The sequence below is a fragment of the Notolepis coatsorum genome (genome assembly GCF_963971535.1).
Source record: "Notolepis coatsorum genome assembly, chromosome: 18".
Classification (NCBI taxonomy): domain Eukaryota; kingdom Metazoa; phylum Chordata; class Actinopteri; order Aulopiformes; family Paralepididae; genus Notolepis; species Notolepis coatsorum.
In genome coordinates this window covers 26,838,067-26,857,290 of record NC_140182.1, presented here as the reverse complement: position 1 = coordinate 26,857,290, position 19,224 = coordinate 26,838,067, and the positions used below count along the sequence as shown (strand labels likewise).

At 42.6% G+C, this 19,224-nt stretch overlaps 1 protein-coding gene across 2 annotated transcripts in view; it reads right to left on the bottom strand.

The window, feature by feature from the left end:
• Positions 1–14,074, bottom strand: part of dnajc24 (DnaJ (Hsp40) homolog, subfamily C, member 24) — a 64,122-nt gene extending 50,048 nt beyond the window's left edge. The window contains exons 1-2 of one of the 2 annotated variants that reach the window (XM_084335069.1): positions 13,932–14,074; positions 12,693–12,801 (exon numbers count right to left, since the gene is read on the bottom strand). In XM_084335069.1, coding sequence (XP_084191195.1) covers positions 12,693–12,794 — 102 coding nt within the window. In that variant the 5' untranslated portion in view covers positions 12,795–12,801; positions 13,932–14,074. The remainder of the gene's footprint in view (positions 1–12,692; positions 12,802–13,931) is intronic. The other variant, XM_084335070.1, reaches the window with a different exon arrangement.
• Positions 14,075–19,224: the final 5,150 nt, after the last annotated feature.

The following is a 19,224-nucleotide window of genomic DNA, read 5'->3' as shown; positions in this document are numbered from 1 at the left end:
GCTATCGCTCCCGGGGCTCCATCTCGACACACTGGATAATCGATCGGTTGCCCTAACTCAATAAACAACGTTATTTGGACGTATATAGTATTATACAACCTGGAACTGGACCAACTAGATCGACATCCCATAATAACGATCTTTTTGCTCCAGTAGCATCGCCCAACGCTACGAGGATGCTGCGGTGAGTTTCAGCGTGTTTGATTATTATTATCCATATAAACTGCTCTGATCTATATATCGCCCATACTACATAAATGATTTAACGTCGGCCACGGACTTATAAACCCCCCCCCCCCCCCCCCCCCCCTCCGGTCACCAGCAGATGATGACGCATGACGTTTAGGACCTTGTACAATTGACATTTTTTATCTGACGTCAATCGGTATCAAACTACATTTGATGATCTAATATATGTATTTATGGCTATAACTCACGTTCTGGAGAAAGCTGCAGAAAACGATAAAAACATACTTATACTTTAGACCGTATTTTAGTATGAATATGTGAATGAAAAAGTATAACGTTGCTACACCCTGAACAATAGATATAGGACTTTGAATGGGCCATGGTAATGTCAATTTAGCAATACAATTTAAAAAGTTATAGCCCTGCAAAGAAGGGGAACTTCTCCATGTTAAATAGGGCTGGCGAGGGATGGTAAATTATGAATTTAACCCCGGCAATCAAAGGGTTAAAAAATTTGCTTTTTCAAGAAATTCGACCTTTTTGGTAAAAAAAAATCAAGCACTTCAAGGACCTTGTGCAAACCCTGGATAAGACCTCTATACTCACTTTTATACGTTTTTGTTCACAATAGACTTTGACTTGAGGACCTTATTTTGAACATTAGGATGTCCAATGATTCTGCTGCTTAACCCTTTCACTACCACATTACCAAAGGGTTAACCCTTTCACTGTGACAATACAGAAGGTTAACCCTTTCACTGCCACACGACAAAGGGTTAACCCTTTCACAACCACACAACAGAAGGTTAAGGTTAGACGTCTGTAGTGTGGTAATGGAAGGGTTAACATTCTGTAGTGTGGTAATGAAACGGTTAATGCTGTCCAGTTGAGCCGCGAGCCACTCAGAAGTTTTCCTTTTTCTCTGCATCGCCTGCTGATTAGTCTCTATTGTCCTGATCGTCATCATGTTGGGACTACAGTCTGTGGCACAGAAGGACTTGAAGTTTATTTTCTTTGGAAAAAGGAACAATACAATGTAATGCCACTGCCAGCGAGGTGAGGGCAGAGAGAGGAGAGAGAGACATACACACACTGGAGAGAGAGAGAGAGAGAGAGTGAGAGAGAGAGAGAGAGAGAGAGAGAGAGAGAGAGAGAGAGAGAGAGAGAGAGAGGGGCACACACTGGAGAGAGATGCACACAAACTAGAGAGAGAGAGAGAGAGAGAGAGAGAGAGAGAGAGAGAGAGAGAGAGAGAGAGAGAGAGAGAGAGGCACACACTGGAAAGAGAGTATTCTCTCTCACTTACAAGTGATGCAACAATACAATCAAATAAATACTTTACATCTCAACATGCAATTTTTTAACTGCAAACTCCAAACCACATAACCATATTCCTAAGGTTGGTATAAATGGTTGGTGCTCACGTAGGGGACAACGATGCTGAATTTGAATTATATTGTCATGTGAATTTTCCCCTGTGAAAAGCTTTCTAAGTGATCCAAGGTTCTGGGTGCATCAGAGAGAGAGACACCGGAGAGGCACTGTGGAACTGCAGTTCTGAGAAGAAGGTCTCTAGATTCACCTTTCCCTGTGTGGTGCTACACAGCAGGCCTGTGTGTGTGTGTGTGGCAGGCTGCAGTCAAATCCTTTCCTGTGGAGCAGGGTTCGAAATTAACGGGGGCTTGGGGCAAAATGCACTTGAACATTTACCAAATGCCCTCGAAAATCAGTTAAGGGGGGCAAGAAAAGCCAGAGACAGTTTACTAATTATATATATGCTCTACAGTGTGAGCATTTCACTCGTATTTGCCCCTAATAATATGTGTGTGTGCGAACTGGAAAAATCATTTACTCGCATTGTGCGAGTGAAGATTACAAGCTTCGCTGTTAACACCTTGAGTGCCACGGGTCCGGTGCCCCGGAACCCTGTTGAGTGCCACCACCCACTTCAATGACAGAGCTCTCATATTTGCGAACGCATAAACTATATCTTAAATTATGGATTAGTCGACTAATCGGTCGAATGGAGCCGTAGTCAACTGGCCAACCTCTTAGTCGAATATATATATAAAAAATATATATATATATTAAAAAAAAAATTATATATATTTTTTTTATCATGGTTTTATACCATTTTGAAAAACGCTAGTTTTTTTAAAGTTTCAGAACATTTCTGAAGATTCTGTGATAATCGCCCTTACTGGAATACACTGGAATACACAAAACACGTTGACATTTCTTTTATCGATAGTATATGTGTACTTATGCACGCTATAGAAGCGGGCTGAAAAATCGATTATCTTATTTCCTGATCGCACACACACACATACACACATATGGCACACGCTGATATATAGGTGAAAATAGCTCTGATTATCCCAAGACTGGTAAAATAGATTCCTTACCTCAGATCAGATGTTCTCCAAAAAGATTATTCCAATTCCTGATCGCCATTCCAAATATCGATCGCGTTTATTGATCCAACGCTGGGTACTGGAAACACACATTCTCCGCTGTTCTGGTGGTGGGCGATGACTTCGATCGTCTCCGGTTACATGCCTGACAAGTAAAATGTGGAAGCAGGACTTTTTTTTCTCCATGCGTTTCATTCAATCCAATCCAAAGGGGTGCAGTACCATCCGGAGAGACGATAGGGGACGGTATTTTCCCTGTTCGAGTTCAGACAGATCCCCACTGGTAACGTGAGGCTAGATTGATGAAAAATTTATGGAAATCGATAATAAAAAAAATAACGATTAAAAACAAGATCTCTCGTCGGCTGGCACTCAAAAGTTGGCATGAACTAACGAGAAATCTCGTCGTTGGCACTCAAAGTGTTAATAGTCTATTCTATTTACTATTTTTATTAGGGATGCACCGAAAGTTCGGCCACCGGAAATTATCTGCCGAAAATGGTTAAAAAGGCTCTTTCGGCTTTCGGCCGAAAGGGTTTTAGCACCGGGTTTAAGCTAGCTAACGCTTCCATTCCTCTTTGACCCGTCTCTCGTAAGCTACGTCATCCCCCGCTAAGAGTCATGGGAGATGTAGTAAATACAACAGTCCTGTGTGTGTGTATTTATGCAGATCGTTATGCAGTTTTAAAGCACCTTGGCTTTGTTCTGAATGCACTTTGTTGTAGTTATCCTACAGAGAAAAAAAAATTCACTTGATTTAATGCACATTTTGTTGTATGCAAAGAGAAAATGTTTAAATTGTACAATCTTTCAGCAGTCAGTCTGGAATTAATGTATGCATTCAAAAGTGCTGAATAAATATACATTATATATATATTTATATTAATCATTTTCGGCCTTTCGGCATTCGGTTTTCGGCCAACTGTTTCCTATTCTCGGTATCGGTTTCGGCCAAGAATTTCCCATTCGGTGCATACCTAATTTTTATTATTGTCCATTTTAAAACTGCCATAGAATCAAACCATAAACAAGGTGGCCTATAGGGATGTTCGAGCCTAATGTGAAAAACTGTGATTTTTTATGTCTTTATGTGCCCGTCTTGTTTGCTGCTGTGAAGCACTTTGAGCTGCAATTGTTCTATGAAAGATGCTATACAAATAAAGTATTTATTATTATTAGTCATTATTATTACAACAAATCAGCAGGAAGCAGTGTTAATTTTGGCAGCTATTTTCATTTTAGTTTTAGTCTTAATCATGTGTCAAGTGCTCCTTTTTCGTTTTCATCATATTTAGTCATCTTCATTTATTTTTCGTTTAGTCAGTTTTAGTCAACTAAATGTCTGAGCATATGTTTTGTCTCAATTTTGTCTTTTTGTTTTAGTCTAGATTTAGTCGGCGAAAACGGATGACATTTTTGTCTATTTTTAGTTAATAGAAAAAAAAATTGTCAGAAGTCAGAAATAGTCAACATGGAAAATTGTCTGATTTAAATTGCGTATTTATTTTTTAACCTAGGGGAATCTAAGTCGGTGGCACAAGTGATACACAGGAAGTATATATGTTGGTGTAGACATGGTCCAATGTATTGTTGCTCCTACAGTATTTACATTTACATTTACATTTAGTCATTTAGCTGACGCTTTTATCCAAAGCGACTTACAAGTTCTGTGCGACAAGACAGCAAGAAGGGTATAACTCTATCAGCTGAGTAACAATGTTCATCAAAGTGTTGCGTGTTACAGTGTAGGTTAGTTTATTAGGACAAGTGCATGACATTAAGGTTAGTCGGGGTTAGATTTTTTTTTTTTTTTTTTTTTTTTTTATCATTTCAGATAATGGTTGAAGAAGTGAGTCTTTAGTCGACGGCGAAAGATTGGACGGGATTCGGCTGTCCTAACTGGGATGGGTAGTTCATTCCACCATTGTGGGGCAAGGACTGAGAATAGGCGGCTTCTCTTTGATGACCCTCCGGGAGCTTGGATAGGAGTAGATCTGAGGCGGCCAGAAGATGCAGAGCGTAGGGGTCTTGAGGGTGTGTAGTTAGAGACCATTGACCGGAGGTAGGCGGGAGCGGTTCCCTTTGCCGCACGGTATGCTAGGTCGAGGGCCTTGAAGCGGATACGTGCAGCAATGGGGAGCCAGTGCAGGTCCCTAAGAAGTGGGGTGACATGGGCCGACTTCGGTAGGTTTGAGATCAGGCGGGCCGCTGCATTTTGAATGAGTTGAAGAGGCTTGGTGGCAGTGGCCGGGAGGCCAGCTAGCAGTGCGTTGCAGTAGTCGAGGCGGGAGATGACTGTTGATTGGACGAGGAGTTGGGTGGCTTCTTTTGTCAGGAAGGGGCGTATCCTTCTGACGTTGCTCAGGAGGAATCTGCAGGTTCTGGTTGTTGCTGCGATGTGAGCAGAGAAGTTCAACTGGTCGTCGAGGACAACACCAAGGTTCTTGGCGGTCGGCGACGCGGTCACAGCTGCATTCTCGACTGTGATGGAGAGGTCGGTCAGGGGGGAGGATTTGGCCGGCAGGTGGAGCAATTCTGTTTTGCTTAGGTTCAGTTTGAGGTGGTTGGTCGTCATCCAGGCGGAGATGTCGGACAGACAGGCCGAGATCCGCTCAGAGACGTGGATATCTGAGGGAGGGAAGGAGAGGAAGAGTTGAGTATCATCGGCATAACAATGATATGAGAAGCCATGAGACGTGATAATGTTACCCAGTGATTTAGTGTAGAGGGAGAAGAGAAGGGGTCCTAGGACCGAGCCCTGGGGGACACCCGTCCGGAGGGGGCGGGTGGCCGACAGAGTCCCTCTCCATGACACTTGGTAGGAGCGGTCATTGAGGTATGATGTCAGCCATGTCAGCGCAGATCCAGCCACTCCCATTCCTGCGAGGGCCGCGAGGAGGATCTGATGGTTGACTGTGTCGAAGGCTGCAGATAGATCTAGGAGAATCAGGACAGAGGAGAGGCCTTTCGCTTTTGCTAAGTGAAGTGCCTCTGTGACCGCAATGAGGGCCGTTTCTGTGGAGTGGCCAGTCCGGAAGCCAGACTGATTGGGGTCTAGGAGGTCATTCTGTAAGAGATAAGCAGTAAGTTGGTTGGATACAGCACGTTCAAGTGTTTTAGAAAGGAAGGAGAGAAGAGAGACAGGGCGATAGTTGGCTATGACGGTGGGGTTCAGGGTTGGTTTTTTTATGAGGGGCGTGACTCTGGCTTGTTTTGTGTAGACATGGTCCAATGTATTGTTGCTCCTACAGTATATGTTGGTGTAGACATGGTCCAATGTATTGTTGCTCCTATAGTATATGTTGGTGTAGACATGGTCCAATGTATTGTTGCTCCTACAGTATATGTTGGTGTCATGGTCCAATGTATGCATCAAAGAGAGCATTACAGATGTGGTGACGTTGTTTCTGACCAGAGAGACGACGCTGAACTCTGTCTGTCTTCTGTTTGCTGTGTCTTTCCTTTCTCTCTGCCATGTCTGTCCTCTCTCTGCTGTGTCTGTCCTCTCTGTCATGTCTGTCCTCTCTCTCTCTGCTGTGTCTGGCAGCGGTTTATTCTATAACAGGATACTGTAAACTAAGTAAACAGAACACAGTAGTACTAGTAGTAGTACACTGACTGATTGCAATCTGCTTGCATAAAAACATTATATAAAATCACATTCTGAGGTCAGTGTTAAAGTGCCACATGGAAGAGGTTAGTGGTTAGAGTTAGAGGTGGTCTAGGTCTGGTTAGGGTAACTGCATTCATTATAATTTATTATTATTATTATTTAGATAGATGGATGTAAAGGGCTAGACCAACTCTTAACCCCTATCCGGACCTAGACCACCTCTAAGTCACAACCCTAACTTAGGGGTTAAAGTTCGAGGTGGTCTAGGTCTGGTTAGGGGTTAGAGTTAGAGGTGGTCTAGGTCTGGTTATACTGATCCGATACCAGTGCATACATAAAAAAAAAAAATATATATATATTGTATAAATTATAAAAAAAAAAATCTTTTCTTTTTTACAGCTACTGTTTTATATATATTTTTTAGTAATAACTAGAAAGTAATGGTATTTATTCAACAACAGGTGATTGTATAGATTAGTATTAGTATCATTAATTGACAACTAAACTCAATGAGTTCACCCATGGAATGGTTGTTGGTACATTGGTTCCGCACGGACGTTACACGTTGTTGAGCACTTCCTATCCAGGCTGCTCCGTTTAGGTTAGCTACTGTAGTAGCAGAGGCTCTGTTGTGATTTTTAATGCAAAATAAATATTCAACATTCTCTTTTGAGACTCCGCCTCAGACTCTTATCATTTGGCACTAAAAACTAAACATTGTCACCGGTATGGCTGTCTGCATTATGTCATTAATTGTGTGCGAGAGGTCGATCAGTGACCACGTTAGCGTGAGCTAGCTTAGCCACTAGCTAACGCGAGCTAGATGGAAATACAAACAGAAACAATGTAACGTTACTGGTGAAAAAGTTATTTACCTTGGAATACTCCTTTGCCAACTTGCTGTACTTTGCTTGCAGGTCTGCAGCTGGATTATGAATAGTCCCAATTTTAGCCAACTAAAACTAGCTTTTCAAATAGCTCTTCAACTAATGCTAATAACTGAGCTCCCGTCACACTGCTGTCGGGACGATGGCATTAAGAAAAGTTATAATTATTTAGTCTCGTCTTGTTTTAGTCAACAATATCAACATACATGAAGAGAAATTTCGTCCTGGTTTTTGTAAATTACATTTTTGTGTCCTCAATTGTGGTCAACAATATTTAATAAACTATTTAGTCTCGTTAGCGTGACATGGTCTTCAATAACGTGACGTCACGTCTCGTTGTCGTCATGAAAAAAACCTTCGTTGACGAACATCTTTCGTCATCAATTTAGTCAACAAAATTAACACTGGCAGGAAGGGTACAACTCTGGCAGCTAAGGGTAGATTCAAGATTCAAGAGTTTATTCATCACATACATACCAGGGCATACAGTGAAATGCGGTTGGCCATGCCCGCAGTGATTGTGCAAAAATACAATAGCAATAATAGTAAATAGTAATAAGGGTAAGTGGTATTGTTAGTCAAACAGTGTCGAACTTGGGTGCTACACTCTTGAATACATAGTAGTATACTGTAATACATATTAGCATGGTAATATAGGCACAGTAGATTACTTAGTAGTAAAATGCATAATAGTAAAAGGTTAGTAATTTATTAAACAAGCTAGTCAGCTGATAGTTTTGTGCCCTTCCTGATGACTTGTCATACAGAACGTTTTGTCCTGATCGTGAATAAAAGCGTCAGCTAAATGACTAAATGTTAGGGATGCACGATAATTATCCGGGCCGATATCAGCAATTATGACGTCATCCCGATAAACCTGATAACATTATTGATAGCTCCGATAATATAATAAATTTTTTTGTTAAAAGAAATCCGGTGTGGGTGGATTGGGATGAAGGGCGTTTGTTTTTACTGTAGGCTCCTCCCGTTTTGTCAGTACTGTGGTACGACTGATAGCGTGTGGTTTAGGAAGAGGGAGTTTTTCACAAATCCAGCGCTCCCTTTCTCATGCCTGGCTGTGACGTAGTCGCGTAACTTTCAGAAGCAGCACAGATAGTAAACAAAGATGGCGTCGTCGGTAGTGTGGGACTTTTTCAAAGTTTCAGAGGAAAACAGTTCGCTTGCTATTTGTAACAAATGCAGAAGTTCCACGAGGAGGGAAAGGGGCAACAAGCTATAACACATCCAACCTAATAAGTCACCTGAAACATCACCACCGCTACGATGGTGTATTAAAATCCGACGACGGCGCACAAGCAGCTAAAGGCTAAGCTGCTGCGAATCCAAAGCCAGCTGCAAAGGAACCGGCGCGGCTTGTACCTATTGACAAGGCGTTTGCCAAATTAAAGACGTTTGACAGAGATGATTTGTTTGGTTTATTTCATTCTTTTTGAGGCGTGCTGTCCTATAAATGCCAAGTAATAGTTGTTTCATGGACCAAGACCACAACAGTCTCCTCTCCTATAGCGTCAAATGTTTTATCTGCAGAGTCCTGACAAAGCACAATACCTGTTGGTTTTTAGTTCACTCATTGTTCAGGGAAACACATTGTTAATGACATTGACGGATTGTGAATTTTGTGATTGACTCAAATTATATTTATTTGGAAAAATAAATATAGTCACTTTATTTGAAGAGTCAAAACTGTTCTCTTGGCTTTGTTTTGTTCATAGTAGTAACGCTCATGTCATGATAAATCTGGTTAGGTCAAAACTACAGGAATATACATTTAAAAAAAATTATAATACAATAAATATATATATATATTATCGGTTATCGGTATCGACCTTGAGGAGCAGAAAGTTATCGATATCGGGGTCAAAAAATCAATATCGTGCACCCCTACTAAATGTAAATGTAATCAGATGACTAGCTTGTTATTTTAAATTATCATCATCTGAAGGAATCTAGGATAAAAAGACCACAGAATGTTTTGATAGACAAGGCTCCTGGCCACCATATTGCAGTGATTAATAAACAGATTATTAAGCGGTACTGTGTGTGCTCAGTAATTCTAATAGAGTGGATTAATCTAATCCAGATTATAATCACAGCTGTAAAAGATTAATGGAATTTACTGATTGATATTTCAACCCCTGCCTTCAATGTGGCTCTTCAATCAGGAGACACACACAGACCACACAAAAGTCCGTTTTTTGGGGGGAATTTAGTCAAATTGTCTTGCTTTCAGATTGATGAGCATAGGTAGGGATGCACCGATATGAAAATTTGCCACCGATACCGATTGTTCAACTAACACAATCGGCCGATACCGATACCGATATTTGTGGCAAAATATTTTTTTTAAATATTTTTTTTTTGTAATATATATATATTTTTTTATGAAACTACTGTATATTTGGCTTACAAATTGTGCTCACCGATATGAACATAGGCCTCTTTACTTACTTAAAAAAAGGAAACATCAAGAAATAGCACTATCGCTCTCCCAGTATGTTCTGCAGGGCTGCAGCTAGATACTAGTTCTCCCAGCATGGTCTACCTGCTGGGCTGCAGCGAGATACTATTGTCTCAACCAATGACATTTTGATTGACAGTCGATTCTGCCAATTACGTCACACACCGCTTGCACCCGCCTCTGCTGTTACCACCAATCGGCAAGCGTGTTGCATTTTTTACTCCTGCTTTTGTCCGCCATTGATTTTGACGAGAGGTTTTCTAGAACAACAACACGGCGCGGCCGACGTTTAGCTTTTAGCTCCGCAGAATGACTTAAATGAGGCATAATGATTTTACTGCAACTAATGTTATAATAAAACAAAGCCTTTCTATACATGTGTCTGATTGAAAACGTTATTAACAGATTGCAGAATGGGTAAAACTCAGGGCTCTGTGAGCAACGGAAGGAACTGAGCTAGTATGAACGCTTGCTACATTCGGGTAAATAATATGCTGATGTTATGAACGTGTAACACTAACTATATAATGTTAATGCCACAAAACGAATGCCTTGTTAATCATAAGTAGTAACTTTGATGCAGTAGCTTGTGTGTGTGTGTGGGCCGGGGGCGGCGTTGTGCAGGTAGGTCGCGAGTGAACTTTTTTTTGTCTTGACGCTACACAAATTGATGGATATTTATCGGCTACTGCCATGTTATAATAAAACAAAGCCTTTCTATACATGTGTCTGATTGAAAACGTTATTAACAGATTGCAGAATGGGTAAAACTCAGGGCTCTGTGAGCAACGGAAGGAACTGAGCTAGTATGAACGCTTGCTACGTTCGGGTAAATAATATGCTGATGTTATGAACGTGTAACACTAACTATATAATGTTAATGCCACAAAACGAATGCCTTGTTAATCATAAGTAGTAACTTTGATGCAGTAGCTTGTGTGTGTGTGTGTGTGTGTGTGTGTGTGTGTGTGGGCCGGGGGCGGCGTTGTGCAGGTAGGTCGCGAGTGAACTTTTTTTTGTCTTGACGCTACACAAATTGATGGATATTTATCGGCTACTGCCATCGGCACATTCGAGCTTATCGGCCGATAGGCCGATTGCAGTCACCAAGGCACTTATCGGCCGATACCGATACCCGACCGATACATCGGTGCACCCCTAAGCATAGGTGTTTGTATTCATTCCGGGAGGCTTGACAGATGCTGTTGGTACCGACATGTTGTCATTCTGATATATTCTGATATAGAAACAAATGAATGCAGAGGTCAGTCTGTGTCCTGGAGTTCAGTTCTATGCTGGTTCTCAACCAGGGGGTCGGGACAGAGATATACGTGTACATGTGTACCGTTTGGTCTAGACACATTTTTCTTGTGAAATAATTAATATTTTAAGTCTAAAGCCCTCCTCCAATCAGTAATCAAGCCAAATAGCATGGCAATATTAAATATAAATCATTATTAAGTTCACCATTTTGTCTATGTTTGATTATGTAGGAGGTCAAAGTTCACCATTTTGTCTATGTTTGATTATGTAGGAGGTGAAATTTCACCATTATGTCGATAGACCACCGCAACACTTCCGGGATTCTGAAATCGCAGAGGAGATAGCGGGGGGGAGCATATGAATGAATGTGGATGAGAGCCGTGATGTAAGTGGTTGCAGATACGGCTGTGGGGGCGCTAGAGACATGATCGAATAGACTTTTATGCGCCTGAGTTTCCTGAACACGGCGCGACCCATTCCTAATCGATCAGAACTAAATCGGCCGAGATCAAGTCCCTTTTCCAGCACCTACTCCCCATACACATGCGCAGATTGTCAACGGAGTCTGGACGACACGAGATGACGCACGAATGAATGTGGACTGTTCCATCAGAGGGGGGAGCTTCGGTGGTAGTGTGAGTGGCTACAGACCACTGCACTTAAATATAAACATTAGTCTACCTGGAGACTCAATGAGGTAATTGTAGATGTCGCCATAAGACGCGTCTGGCCATTTAGTGGAATCGTTTTTTCATTATCCTGTTCGGCTGAAAGGACACTGGCCACCGAAGCTCCCCCCTCTGATGGAACAGTGCAAGCATAGTCGTAGTCCAGCATGACCATGCCGCAGTATTTGCCTGCGTCCACCTCTTGTTTGATGTGGTCGTTCAAATAGAGAAAGCATGTGTCAGTGGAGTGGGATGTTCTGAAGCCAGATTGGAATTCGTAGATTAGATATTTTTCCGCAAGGTACTTTTCGACCTGTTCGTATACTATTTTTTCCATGACTTTCGAGATGGATGTAAGGATAGAAACAGGGCGGTAGTTGCCTGGGTCTATTTTGCTGCCCTTTTTGTGCAGGGGTGTTACTCTCGCAATTTTGAAGTCCTTGGGGACGTGTCCCTGTTTTATGGAGAGGTTTATTATGTGTGTGATGACTGGTACTGTCGTGGATATCAAATGTCCCCCCTCCCATCACCATTGTCCCCCCCCCCCCCCCACTCGTTTGACCTATCATATGAGGGTCCCCCCCCCCGACAACAATCAGTCTTCTTTACCTGGGTCATTTCAGCTGGTCACCTGGGCGGAAGCCTCAGTCATGTATCTAACTATCTTGTATATATATTCTATCTGTCTGGCTAAAAAATCTTATTAACTGGACCTCAGTTGACTGAGCAAGTTCTTCATGATATCCACAATATACTACACTACCCAACTTCAAAACCTCTCTAAACCTCTCGCTATTCGAAACTGGCCCCGGTAAATGTCCAAACCCCCACCCCACCCACCCACAGTTTCCTCCCCCTCAAATGTATATATTCACTTTTAGAAACCCTGTCTGTAAATAAACAGTACTGTATATGTGTATATCTTGTATGTCATAAATGTCTGGATGTAACTACTGTATATCGGTATGTCGTGTATGATGTCATAAATGTTATGAATTGAAAATGAGGGAATTGAAAATGAGGGACCCTGATGTAAACAACATGAAAGTATTTCTGTGGTCTGCATCCCCTTAACAATTGTGTGTTGAGCTGTACTGTACCCATTCTGCAATCTGTTAATAAAATGTTCAATCAACCAGTAAGATACAGACATAGAACAGTACACAGTAAACTGCTTACCAGTAACGCCAGTCTTTGGTATTTCTGCTTCAGCTGTTGCAGAGAGTCTGAGGAACTGGCTCCCAGGATGGAGTACAAGTCTTTATCTTCCGCAATAGACATACCTGCTCTGTGTGTGTGTGTGAGAGAGAGAGAGAGAGAGAGAGAGAGAGAGAGAGAGAGAGAGAGAGAGAGAGAGAGAGAGAGAGAGAGAGAGAGAGAGAGAGAGAGAGAGAGAGAGAGAGAGAGAGAGAGAGAGAAGAGAGAGAGAGAAAGAGAGAGAGAGAGAGAGAGAGAGAGAGAGAGAGAGAGAGAGAGAGAGAGAGGAATGGAAAATAGATCTTTAAACAGTATGTCAGGCGTTTATAATCAATCAACAATGTGTATAATCAATCAACAGCAATGTTTATAATCAATCAACAGAAAAACGGTATATTCAACATTGAAGATACAATGAATGATTGGAGGCCTAACACATTCCCAAAAAATATCTGCAAGTGTAACTAAAATTTATGAAAATAATTTAAGAAATAAAAATACAAAATAAAATCAATCACATTTTAGTCTCATTTACATCAGTTCACTGTTTTTAAACTATTTGTATTATTTACTGTATATGCCCATACATCCCCACTAAGTTCATCATGTCCTCTGCTCTATTCTATTGTCCCACAGCCTAGGGTCAAATGTATATGCGACGAAGCTGTTGCTGTTAGCAGCCCCATTCGTGTTACTGTATACATTTGTGAAATATATCTGTGATCTATCTGAATCTGATATTGTGGCGGGTCTGTTTGATATTGTGGTGGGCTTCCACAGATAAATCTCATAAGTCTGGCAAACACTTGTATTGGGGAACTGAAAACGAATAATTCAAAGTGTACATACGTAAGTGTGGATGAATGAATGAATGAAAACGTTATTAACAGATTGCAGAATGGGTACAATACAGTACGGCTCAATACATACAATTGTTAAGGGGATGCAGACCAGAGAAAGACTTTCGTCTTGTTTACATCAGGGTCCCCCATTTTCAATTCAAAGTGGACTGGATGGAACGTCGCTTTAACGTTCAACATCTAAGTTAACCAGCATCATACCAGCAGCCACTGTCTGTAGCCTCGAGTCTAAACGGTCGCTAACTGACTGACCAGCGACAGCTATAAAAAGACCGACAGCTAGCAGGCTAACGTTAGCGTCGAAAGCTAAAAACAACCACCACGTGTGTGTCTATTCGCATTAATTGCGCCTGGAACTCACCTAAAATAAGTAGTTAATTCATTTAAAATCACAACACAAAACCGGTCATTAACTACTATACGTCACTTTGCTTAGCAAAGCAATACAATACAATATATACGAGATAAACAGGGTCCTGTGCATGTTCAAGTGTCTGCTGTCAAATGACGTCATCCCCGCGCACTCGTATACAAGGTCCCTCTGAAACAGACTTCTCGCAAAGGTTCCGCTGTGTGTCGGTGTTTTTTCTCTGACCAAAGACCAATTCAAAACACAAACACAAATGGTCATGGTGCATTTGTTAAATAAAGTATAAGTAATAGAGAATAGAATAGAATAGAATAGAATAGAATAGAATAGAATAGAATAGAATAGAATAGAATAGAATAGAATAGAATAGAGCCTATACAACTGCCCCTGCTTTTTCCCCTCTTAGGTCCCAGAGAGCCCCTTTCAGATTGAGAAATCCAAATACTATTTTGCACTCGTACCAGAAATAAGAAACTTCCAATATGTAATTTAACCAAGAAGTCACACCAGAGGGCAGGGGCGTAGCTGGGGGGGGGGGGGGGGTAGCTTAGGATGATTCCAAGGGCCCAGCACTGAGGGGTGGCCCAAATTTTTTTTTTTTTTTTTTTTTTTTACTAGACATCACTCAGCTGTATTATTGATGCTCTCATTGATACTATGTTTGTTTCTGAAGTGTGTGTGTGTCTGTGTGTGTCTGTGTCTGTGTCTGTGTCTGTGTCTGTGTGTGTGTGTGTGTGTGTGTGTGTGTGTGTGTGTGTGTGTGTGTGTGTGTGTGTGTGTGTGTGTGTGTGTGTGTGTGTGTGTGTGTGTGTGTGAGATATATAGAGAGAGAGGGGGGGCTTTGGTAGACTATTGCATTGGTCCATTCATTGAAGATGAACGCAATGCGACATCCTTTACTAGGCTCACCCACCAACAGTGCAGGTGCTGAACTGCTGATCCGAATGTATAGGTACGTCTCTGAGCGGATCTCGGCCTGTCTGTCCGACATCTCCGCCTGGATGACGACCAACCACCTCAAACTGAACCTAAGCAAAACAGAATTGCTCCACCTGCCGGCCAAATCCTCCCCCCTGACCGACCTTTCCATCACAGTCGAGAATGCAGCTGTGACCGCGTCCCCGACCGCCAAGAACCTTGGTGTTGTCCTCGACGACCAGTTGAACTTCTCTGCTCACATCGCAGCGACAACCAGAACCTGCCGATTCCTCCTGAGCAACGTCAGAAGGATACGCCCCTTCCTGACAAAAGAAACCACCCAACTCCTCGTCCATTCAACAGTCATCTCCCGCCTCGACTACTGCAACGCACTGCTCGCTGGCCTCCCGGCCACTGCCACTAAGCCTCTTCAACTCATTCAGAACGCAGCGGCCCGCCTGATCTCAAACCTACCGAAGTCGGCCCATGTCACCCCACTTCTTAGGGACCTGCACTGGCTCCCCATTGCTGCACGAATCCGCTTCAAGGCCCTTGACCTAGCATACCGTGCGGCAAAGGGAACTGCTCCCGCCTACCTCCGGTCAATGGTCTCTAACTACACACCCTCAAGACCCCTACGCTCTGCATCTTCTGGCCGCCTCAGACCTACTCCTATCCAAGCTCCGGGAGGGTCATCAAAGAGAAGTCGCCTATTCTCAGTCCTTGCCCCACAATGGTGGAATGAACTACCCACCCCAGTTAGGACAGCCGAAACACGTCCAATCTTTCGCCGTCGACTAAAGACTCACTTCTTCAACCATTATCTGAATTAAAAAAAAAAAAAAAAAAAAAAAAAAAAAATCTAACCCTAACTAACCATACTGTCATGCACTTGTCCTAATAAACTAACCTACACTGTAGCACTCAACACTTTGATGAACATTGTTACTCAGCTGATAGAGTTGTGCTCTTCCTGATGGCTTGTCGTACAGAACTTGTAAGTCGCTTTGGATAAAAGCGTCAGCTAAATGACTAAATGTAAATGTAAATGTAGGTAAAAACCATATTATGCGTTTTCATCAATAAAAAAATTGCCAAAAAAATTTCCGCTCGCGCGCTTACGCGCGCTCGCATTCACTGGGGGCCTACAAATACATTCTTTCATGGGGCCCAGAATCTGGAGCTACACCCCTGCCAGAGGGACCTGGGCCAGAATTCTTAGATTATGTAAGATTTTGTCACGCTTGTAGGAACCATAATCTTGCAATAGGCTGTACCCTATTTACATTTACATTTTGTCATTTAGCTGACGCTTTTATCCAAAGTGACTTACAAGTCCTGTATGACAAGTCAGCAGGAAGGGTACAACTCTTTCAGCTGAGTAACAATGTTCATCAAACAGTGCTGAAACGTGGGTAGTGCAGTGTTGAGTGCATAGTAGTAAAGACATATTAGTGTAGTAGGAAGAGTGTATGATAGAAGACAGTAAGAAGGTTATTATTATTATATATATGCAGTGGTGCAGTGGTGGTCCCACACAGTACCACGCCGTCCCAGCAGTTTTCTGAGCAGAAGTACGCTGTTATGGTTTGTAAACAACCCCAACAGCACGGCACAGACAGGTAGTTCAGAGTTAGCCAAAAACCAGGGCGTATTTATTTCCAAAACAGAGAAGAGCAAAAACAACAAAAAGCACAAGGGGAGAATGTCCTTGGGCAGAGTAGGCTGTGCGGCTCTGCAGCTCGGCTCAGAGCAGAGACGGCACTGTGGCGTTGCGCCTCTGACTCTGCGGCTCTGCAGCTACTTGGACATCCACTCGGGGAGGAACAGATCCACTCGGGAGGAACAGAGAGAGAGAGAATGTCAATAAACGAGTGTATGGAATACGAGGCAGTCCAGTATTATTTAGCTGAGTCCAGTACTAACACAAGCGACACATCTTCAGTGTTTACCAAAACACACAAAAACAGAAAGGTCCCGAGTCCAGGAAAATGCGAGGAAAAAACAGAGCATCCAAAAAAGTATGTTTCCAAAAACTCACCAAGGCGCAATTGCGCAAAGCGATCTACGAGGCACAGATCCACGGATGGCAGAGAGGAGCAAGAGCGGCGACTTCCAAAGACGTTCTGGAGAAACGACGGAGAAACACACGGGAGGAACAAGCAGCAGGTAGTGGTAAGCAAAACGACCCGACACAGAACGTACAGAACCCCAGAGTATATAAGGGCTCCACCGAGCTGATTTGAAACTCACTTCAGGTGCGTGAGGGCAATTGGTACCTGGAAGCGTGCGGTATTGGACCAATCCTCACATACGCGCACGGATGTGCATTCACAACTTTCACTCGACTCGACGCGCTGTGCGCCAAGTACCCGGCACTTATCTATCATAGACTTTGCATAATAATAGGATACCAAAACCAAAATACAAGCCCTGTGGGGGTTTGCTTGAGCTGTGGAGCTCTCATTATGTGACAAATGGTCCCGACTGGAAGGATGAGGCATTAAGTTGTGCTTCAGAAGGAAACTGTCCTTCTATAAACTGTAAGTTGCATTGTTAATTTAGTTTGTATTTACTTTTCTAGTTTAAGTTAATTCAATTAAAGAAATTGTAACTACAATATTGTATCTACAATTACATTTAAAACGTTTGTTTTTCAACCATATCTGTTGACAATATAATTTCTTTATATATTGAAGGCTACATCCTGCTACCTTTTTCAGCTTCTCTATTTCAAGGCAATATTTACAAAAACTAAACTAAAACTAGTCATTTCCTATACAAACATGTTTCCTACTATTTATGCATAATAATCATCTCTTCTGTGGGCACGTGAGGGAACATGTATGCGCATGCGCGCGCGGGAGCGCACGTGCATGTGGCGTCATTTAAACAGAGTACAGGCAGTTCTGATATTACGACTGCACCCCTGTATATATGTAGCGGGGTGGATAACCTCCGCTTAGTGAGGGTGAGATTGTACAAACACCGGAGGAGCTAAGTTCCACCGAACCCCCAACTGTAGCAGCCGCGTTGCTAGACGTAAGGGATAGGAATGCAGTAGGCCGGGCCGCGTGAATGCTTTACCCAACGCAGTTGTGCGATTTGTGAATCTGATTGGCCACTGACGTTTCTGGTCATGTGACATGTGCACCAATCGTGTGACTGCAAGTTCTTTCGACGGTTAAGCTTAGGCACTCTTTTGAAGTTGGTTAAGGTTAGAGTTTGTCTTAGAGCGTGACGGCAAGTTATTTCGCCGGTTAAGCTTAGGCACTCTTTCGAAGTTGGTTAAGGTTAGAGTTTGTCTTCGAGCATGGCGAGAGAACGCCAGGTGCTTTGCAGGCTGTTCGACGCGGAAATGGGCAAAGACACAGCTTGTCACGCTATTGGGCGCACATGTCACATGACCAGAAACGTCAGTGACCAATCAGATTCGCAAATCGCACAACTGCGTTGGGTAAAGCATACACGCGGCAGGGCCTTAGGATTTACTAACCTAGGAACAGGTACAGTAGTCATGCAGGATTTTATAATCACCAATATTCATCAATACCCTGTAACCCCCCTTAACAACTGCGTCCTGTCTAATAAGCGGCGTACCCCCTCACACCCGGTGAAAGTGATCAATATAGTCTTCCCCAAAATGTTACCTTATTGCTCTGCTGTTGAGAAATCACGTTAGCAATGCAGGGCGACAATTAATTCCCTATCCCCAGTAAATGAAGGTAGACACGGCACAACTGGTATACAGTTCTCAGCAGAGCTTTACTGTAATCAAAGCGCAAAAGTAACAGTCACATTACACTTGTTCCCAGTACTGTTTCTTCCATACACCGTCTCTTTGCCTCTTAGGTAAAGAAAGCACTACATTACCCAGAGTTCACACAGTGAACGTCCCCTTTAAAGACGCCCCGGCAGTAGTGCCACGCGTAGCACTGTACGTCATGGATATACCCTCGCCCTGTGGCGGCACACTAATAATGTTGTGCACAACTGTGCTACTGCACGGATAAACATTTGCAGCACATACTTTCCAGTCTGAAAACACTGGTAACATAACACACGAAATAAACCAAACATAAGTGGGGCCCACACTTTAGAAAGAATAGTCCCTAGCGCTAAGCCGGCATGGGAGCATGTCTATGTTCCCCGGGTCCCATGTTCCCCGATTGATTGATTGATTGATTGATTGAAAATTTTAGACCACCAGCCCTGATTCCAAACTCTAACCTTAACCAACTTCGAAAGAGGGCCTAAGCTTAACCAGTTCAAAACAAGGCGGACATTAATAATTAATAAAATAATAAAAATGTATAAAAATTTCAATCAATTAATCAATCAATCGGGGAACATAGGACCCGGTGAA